At 48.4% G+C, this 7046-nt stretch overlaps 1 protein-coding gene across 1 annotated transcript; it reads left to right on the plus strand.

Moving 5' to 3' along the window:
* Positions 1–1472: 1472 nt before the first annotated feature.
* Positions 1473–6567, plus strand: INT1 (inositol transporter 1). Its single transcript, XM_048702129.2, has 6 exons — positions 1473–2101; positions 2586–2656; positions 2738–3073; positions 4795–4902; positions 4987–5172; positions 5490–6567. The coding sequence occupies exons 1-6, from the start codon at positions 1945–1947 to the stop codon at positions 6159–6161; spliced, it is 1530 nt and encodes a 509-aa protein (XP_048558086.1). The 5' UTR covers positions 1473–1944; the 3' UTR covers positions 6162–6567.
* Positions 6568–7046: the final 479 nt, after the last annotated feature.

The raw sequence follows: 7046 nt of genomic DNA on the forward strand, positions 1-7046 counted from the left end.
AACCCGTAGGGTCCGCACGCTTAAGGTTTCGATGACAGTTATATTATGAGTTTATCAGTTTTGATGTACCGAAGGAGTTCGGAGTCCCGGATGAGATCGGGGACATGACGAGGAGTCTCGAAATGGTCGAGACGTAAAGATTGATATATTGGACGACTATATTCGGACATCGGAAAGGTTCCGAGTGATTCAGGTATTTTTCGGAGTACCGAAGAGTTACGGGAATACGTATTGGGCCTTATTGGGCCATACGGGAAAGAAGGAAAAGGGCCTCAAGGGTGGCCGCACCCCTCCCCTTGGTCTGGTCCGAATTGGACTAGGGAAGGGGGACGCCCCCTTCCTTCCTTCTCCTTTTTCCTTCCTCTTTTCCTATTTCATATGGGAGGTGGAATCCTACTAGGACTAGGGAGTCCTAGTAGGACTCCACACTTGGCGCGCCCCCTCCTAGGGCCGGCCTCCTCCTCCCTTGCTCCTTTTATATACGGGTGCAAGGGGGCACCCCAAAGACACAACAATTGATCCTTGAGATCTATTAGCCGTGTGCGGTGCCCTCCTCCACCATAATCCTCGATAATATTGTAGCGGTGCTTAGGCGAAGCCCTGCGACGGTAGAACATCAAGATCATCACCACGCCGTCGTGCTGACGGAACTCTTCCCCGACATTCTGCTGGATCGGAATCCGGAGATTGTCATCGAGCTGAACGTGTGCTAAAACTCGGAGGTGCCGTAGTTTCGGTGCTTGATCGGTTGGGCCGTGAAGACGTATGACTATATCAACCGCGTTGTGCTAACGCTTCCGCTTCCGGTCTACGAGGGTACGTAGACAACACTCTCCCCTCTTGTTGCTATGCATCACCATGATCTTGCGTGTGCGTAGGAAATTTTTGAAATTACTACGTTCCCCAACATCGACAACAGTCGGCGTGTGTACATCATGTAGAGCATAGTCGTCATCCATCATGGTGAATACTGGATCGACCATGTCGCGAGCTCATCGTGGTCGTTGTCCATGTTGGCAAGCGGTGCTCGGCTATGTCGCTGAGAGCCTGTTGATTGTACACCCATAAGAAAAAAGATATGTTATTTTTGCTGTATTAAGAAACTGGTTATTGTCAATTAATAGTAGAGATAATAATAAATGGCATAGCGCGCAGAGTAGTGATTTGTTGCGGGAATATCCCGATTGTGTTTTGGAAGGTTATCAAGAAATATCTTATGTCTATCTTTTAGCAGGTGGTCTCACATATATGATGCGATTTCTGAATTATTAATTACCTTTTATTTATGTAATTGAATTGAATCAGCAACTGTCAAGGCAAGCATGAAACAAGATCCTTTTAATAGGCTTTGGTTTTTTAACGGGAGGAAGACAAACCAGCGGAAGGGATAATAAAAGATGGGACAAAAAAAACCAGACAAAAAAAACCATACCAGGCTGCCAACTCTTAACTAGGAGTAGAGATTTTGCTCCGAGCACGAGCAGAAGACGCAACGCACAGCAAAAATCTCGCGACGACGAAACGTCGCCCTCCTCTCCCCCGATCCGCACGCCGGCACCGTTTTCTTTCCTTCTCTATCCACTGGCAACTTCGGCGACCGATTCATGCCCAACACGCAATAATTTGCCATGCCCAACCGCCCGCGCACTTTCTCATTTCAGTCGCGGCGCTGTGGCAGCTCCGGGCTTCAAATGCCGGTCTCCGCTCGCTTCATTATTCGCCTGAGCATGCAGTAATTCCTCCGGCTCGGCACCGGTTCCTGAAATTTCGTCCCACTTCCAGAATTATCTTGGCCCGGCGCCGCGTCGAGGCTGGATTTTTAGAGTCAAACATTGGAATCTTCGCCGACACGGACTGGACTTTCTTTGAGCAAAATCGCTTGCCTGCTACCCACCCGCTGAGCTAGAGATTGGATTCGCGGGGGCGTTCCGGCGGGGGGCGAGCATGACGATCGATTTGTCCACCATGCCCGGGAGCTCCTCCTCCCGTCTCCTGGACGCCGCCGCGGGGAGGAAGGACATGAACTTCTTCAAAAACCGCTACGTGCTTGGGCTCACCGGCGTCGCCGGAATCGGCGGCTTCCTCTTTGGATACGACACAGGTACGGATGCTTCCGCCGTTTTCTTTTGCAACCTTTACTTAACAATTTCTATGCTGTATGGGGCGGTTGCTGCGTTCTTGATGTGGGCAAGAGCTTTAGGCCTCTAAGAACTATTCCCCTTTGTAGGAGGCGTCGGTTTGCGGTTTGCTTTGTGGCCTGAAATCTGGTGAATTTGATATTGTGAATCGTTTGTTTGTTTGTTAGAACATTATCGATGATTGATATTTATAAGCTTCGCAGTGAAATGGACTTTATGGATAATATTGTAGACATTTCATTTCCGATAAAGGACACATTATATGCACCATGAAAATAGAAAAAAAAAACTGTGCAATGGAGCTGAAAGCCTGAAGCTAATGTTTGTGTGATGCTTTTTAGTTTCCACGAGGTCTCTGAGTAAACATTCTCGGAAACCTTGGAACTAGTGAAACTGTGCTGAAATAAGTCAAATAACAGTATAATTTTCATGCATAACTACTGTCAGGTGTCATATCTGGAGCCCTTCTGTATATCCGGGACGAATTTCCTGCTGTCAAAGACAATCTATTCTTGCAGGTTCAATCTGATCTACTACCAATTACTAGTCATTAACATCTGGTGTTCCTCCCATAATGACTGAGGTTGTTTCTTCTTCAGGAGACAATTGTTAGCATGGCTTTACTTGGAGCCATCCTTGGAGCAGCTGGGGGCGGTTGGATAAATGATGCCTACGGTCGTAAGAAGTCTACCCTTCTTGCTGACCTGATGTTCGCACTTGGTTCACTGGTTATGTGCGCTGCTGGCGGTCCTTATGTTCTGATTCTTGGAAGGCTCTTTGTTGGATTGGGTGTGGGAATAGCATCAGTCACTGCCCCCGTTTACATCGCTGAAGCTGCTCCTTCAGAAATCAGGGGAGGTTTGGTGTCAACTAATGTCCTCATGATTACCGGTGGCCAATTCTTCTCCTACTTGGTGAATCTTGGCTTTACTGAGGTAATATTCATCCTCCACTTAGTCAGCTTCCTCTCTTATTTTTCATTTTTTTACTTGAAATGGCTTTCAGCATCAGTCCCTTGACTCCATTTCATGTACAAACAACTGGAAATTGAGCCATTTCAATCTCGATGATACTGCTGTCTGCAGTCTTGTTACATTTTATCTTTAAACTCAGCAAGAAAGCAACTTTTGTTTCGTTTCAGACTTTCAGTTGCTTTGCAAGCTCTAGTCATCTTGGTCCACTTTTTCTAAGCAGACTATCTTGCCAGCTCAATTATTATTAGTAGTGCATATGCCTTTTCATGGTATCAACGAGATAATTAACTGACCTGCACTGATACTCATGTGTGTTTCCTGCACACGAACGATGGGCAAAGTGCAATCTCTAATGTTCTTCAAGATGAACTCTCCTGAGAAAGTTTTTCAGTACGGTGACAAGTTAATCCTAATGTTCACCCTTTTATGCATATATCTTTTATGGCGTTAACATTCTTGTTGGTGCTAGTTGATTGCATAACACTCTTTCTTATCAATGAATGAGAGTCGGCCTTCCCCCATCAGCAGCAATGGACTTGTCACCTACAAGGTGCTGTTTGGTGCGTAGCAACTTTGGTGTTGGTGAAATGCTCCATCTTTCTGCTTTGGGAGTTATTCACACTAGCTGCATCGTTGCTATTTCGTCGAATGCACATCTTACCATTGCCTGGCACATGGATGATAAAAATTGATGAGACATCTGGCTAGCATAGCATCTATAGTTCTGTTTGTTGTTAGGGAGCAGAGTAGAACATTCATAGTCTCATACTGATGATTGTGGGTGTTACAGATCGGTCTGGGTTGAAACTGTGAGACCCGTAGGCCATTTTACCATTGCCTGACACATGGATGATAAAAATAGATGAGACATCTGGCTAGCATAGCATCTATTGTTCTGTTTGTTGTTAGGGAGCAGAGTAGAACATTCATAGTTTCATACCGATGATTGTGGGTGTTACAAATCGGTCTGGGTTGAAACTGTGAGACCCGTAAGCCATTTTACCATTGCCTGGCACATGGATGATAAAAATAGATGAGACATCTGGCTAGCATAGCATCTATTGTTCTGTTTGTTGTTAGGGAGCAGAGTAGAACATTCATAATCTCATACCGACGATTGTGGTTGTTACAAATCGGTCTGGGTTGAAACTGTGAGACTCGTAGGCCATTTTACCATTGCCTGGCACATGGATGATAAAAATAGATGAGACATCTGGCTAGCATAGCATCTTAGTTCTGTTTGTTGTTAGGGAGCAGAATAGAACACTTAGTCTCATACCGATGATTGTGGGTGTTACAAATCGGTCTGGGTTGAAACTGTGAGACCTGCAGGCCATTTTTTTGCACTTGTTTCACTCAGTTTTTGATTAATGAAGGGAATTGAACTAGAATGCAAGCTGCCGGTTTCCACAGGTTCATATGGAACTGTTTTTGGACACTCTTAAATAGGATGGTAACTGTTATTCAATAAGTATTGTTAAGCACCCGCATTAGGCAAAAAAAAATCTTGCAAAAGAAGATAGAAAACAATACAATTATTGATAAGCCTTGACACATGAATAAACGGGGGAATGGTCATATGGCGCCATCCTTGTTAAAACTAATAGGGTTTGGTGGAGTTATTTTTAAGCTGTTTTTGTATCAGTATTTTGTTGCAATAATATTCACGCTAATTGTCATAGGTTCCTGGAACATGGCGCTGGATGCTCGGAGTTGCTGCCGTGCCAGCAATCATACAGTTTGTGCTGATGCTTTTTCTGCCAGAATCTCCCCGCTGGCTTTACCGGAAGGTTATTGGTGTTTGTTTCAGACTTTCAGTCATGTCTTATTCCTTTGATCCGTTTTTGTTTTCTTATCTTGATTTTTCTGTACAGGATGAGAAAGCAAAAGCTATTGCTGTCCTGGAGCAGATATATGACTCTGGTCGTCTGGAGGAAGAGGTTGAGCTGCTTGCGTTGGCTTCCATGCATGAATTCCAGTCTAACTGTACTGGGAGCTATTTGGACATATTCAGGTTGAAGGAATTAAGGCTAGCTTTTTTTGCTGGGGCTGGCCTTCAGGTACTTTTAACCTCTGCCTCACTCTCAGTCATTGTCGTGTGATAATTGCGAATACTGCTAAGGCGCTTGTACACTGGAAATGCACCTTCCAAGATAATCCATTCTGGCATTTCAGTATCAGGAAGCGTAACTAGACACTTTTTTTTAACACAACTAGACACTTTTCGGTACTAAATCCTTTTGGGAGTGCCACCAGGTCAAGCAAGAAACTTGGTAGTCTACCTTGCTATGCTACCTGAATGCATCATACAGTAGGAACATCAAGTTGACAAATGCATGGCACTTTTTCTGACATGTATACATATGGAACTATGCAGGCCTTCCAGCAATTTACCGGCATCAACACTGTCATGTACTACAGCCCCACGATCGTCCAGATGGCTGGGTTCACTTCCAACAGGCTGGCCCTGCTGCTGTCCCTCGTCGTCGCCGCCATGAATGCCAGTGGAACCATCGTCGGAATCTACCTCATCGACCGTTGTGGCCGCCGCCGCCTGGCCCTTACAAGCCTAGCCGGGGTCGTGCTCTCCCTCGTCATCCTCGCCACGGCCTTCATACTGCAGTCATCGTCCAGCCTCTGCGGGAGCCTGTTCAGCGGTTCCTGCCAAGGCGTGCTGGGGTGGTTCGCGGTCGGAGGGCTCGCTCTGTACATCGCCTTCTTCTCTCCGGGCATGGGGCCGGTGCCGTGGGCCGTGAACTCGGAGATCTACCCCGAGGCGTACCGCGGCATGTGCGGCGGCATGTCGGCCACCGTCAACTGGATCTCCAACCTGATCGTGGCGCAGACGTTCCTGTCGATCGTGGGGTGGGTCGGCACCGGCCCCACGTTCCTGATCATCGCCGGGATCGCCGTGCTGGCCTTCATCTTCGTGGCCCTGTACGTGCCGGAGACCAAGGGCCTGAGCTTCGAGGAGGTCGATCTGCTGTGGAAGGAGAGGGCCTGGGGAAGCCAGGGCAGCCACGAGAGCCTCCTGGGTGCTGCGCCGTAAGACCACCCGCCGGCTCTGGTCCTGCACGGCGGCGCGTCGCAGGCGCCCCTTTTAACATGGCTCCGCGGCTGCGCCCCGCCGCGCCTGGCTGGCTCGCGGTGATCGCTGGCCTCTAGCTAGGAAGGGAGTCTTAGAAAGAACTGGATGGACGCAATATCATACACAAATCACGAACCTGTATCAATGGCGGTGTGTTCTGTGCCTCGTTATATATGTTGTCGTAGTCGCGTGTTCACTTCGAATATGGTTGAGTTGAAGCGACCGTATGACCGAGAAGTGGCAGTATTGTTTGTGCATTGCCGGCACGAGTGTACCCAAGAACCAAAGAGCAAGAGCTCCGCTGGCAGTGATGGTTGGTAGATGGACAAAACTGATGTCTTCAGCAGTTTATTTTTCGTTTGGGTTCTGTGTTTCTAAGAGCAGTGGGGGCACTTTTTTTTGGGGGGGGGGGGGGGGGGGGGGGGGTGCGTTCCAGCGCTAATTTTGGCGTGGGGATGCATTGGTTCCCGGCCGTGGAGGTCAGAGGGGTTGTGTCGGCAGCGACATGGTGGCGAAGGGGAAAGTGGCACGCGAGAGGGCAAATCTGGGGATGGCTCACTGACAGAGCTGGCCCACATGCCTTTTTTTCCTTTCGCCGGAGCCCCCAATCGCCCTCCAGTGCGCTGGGTTCGGCCTGGGAACGCCAGATTTATTTTCGGCCCAATCAGGCGGGAATCGGGTTGGGGGAAATCGAACCGCCAGCGGAAAAAAGTCTGGGGGAGGGGGGGCTACATGCGGCGAAGGGGAAAGTGGCACTCTGTCACACGAGAGGGCGAATCTGGGGTTGGCTCGCCGACAGAGCTGGCCCACACGCCCGTTTCCTTCTGTCGGAGCCCCCAATCACCC

Source organism: Triticum urartu, chromosome 2A (assembly GCF_056163025.1).
Source record: "Triticum urartu cultivar PI428250 chromosome 2A, HENAU_Tu73, whole genome shotgun sequence".
NCBI lineage: Eukaryota > Viridiplantae > Streptophyta > Magnoliopsida > Poales > Poaceae > Triticum > Triticum urartu.

Bases quoted from the DNA above. Each gene is read 5' to 3' on its own strand.
- INT1 (XM_048702129.2), top strand. From the start codon at position 1,945: ATGACGATCGATTTGTCCACCATGCCCGGGAGCTCCTCCTCCCGTCTC. The intron at 2,657-2,737 runs GTTCAATCTGAT...TTTCTTCTTCAG, and splicing joins AAGACAATCTATTCTTGCAG to GAGACAATTGTTAGCATGGC. The intron at 4,903-4,986 runs GTTATTGGTGTT...TTTTCTGTACAG, and splicing joins CCCGCTGGCTTTACCGGAAG to GATGAGAAAGCAAAAGCTAT.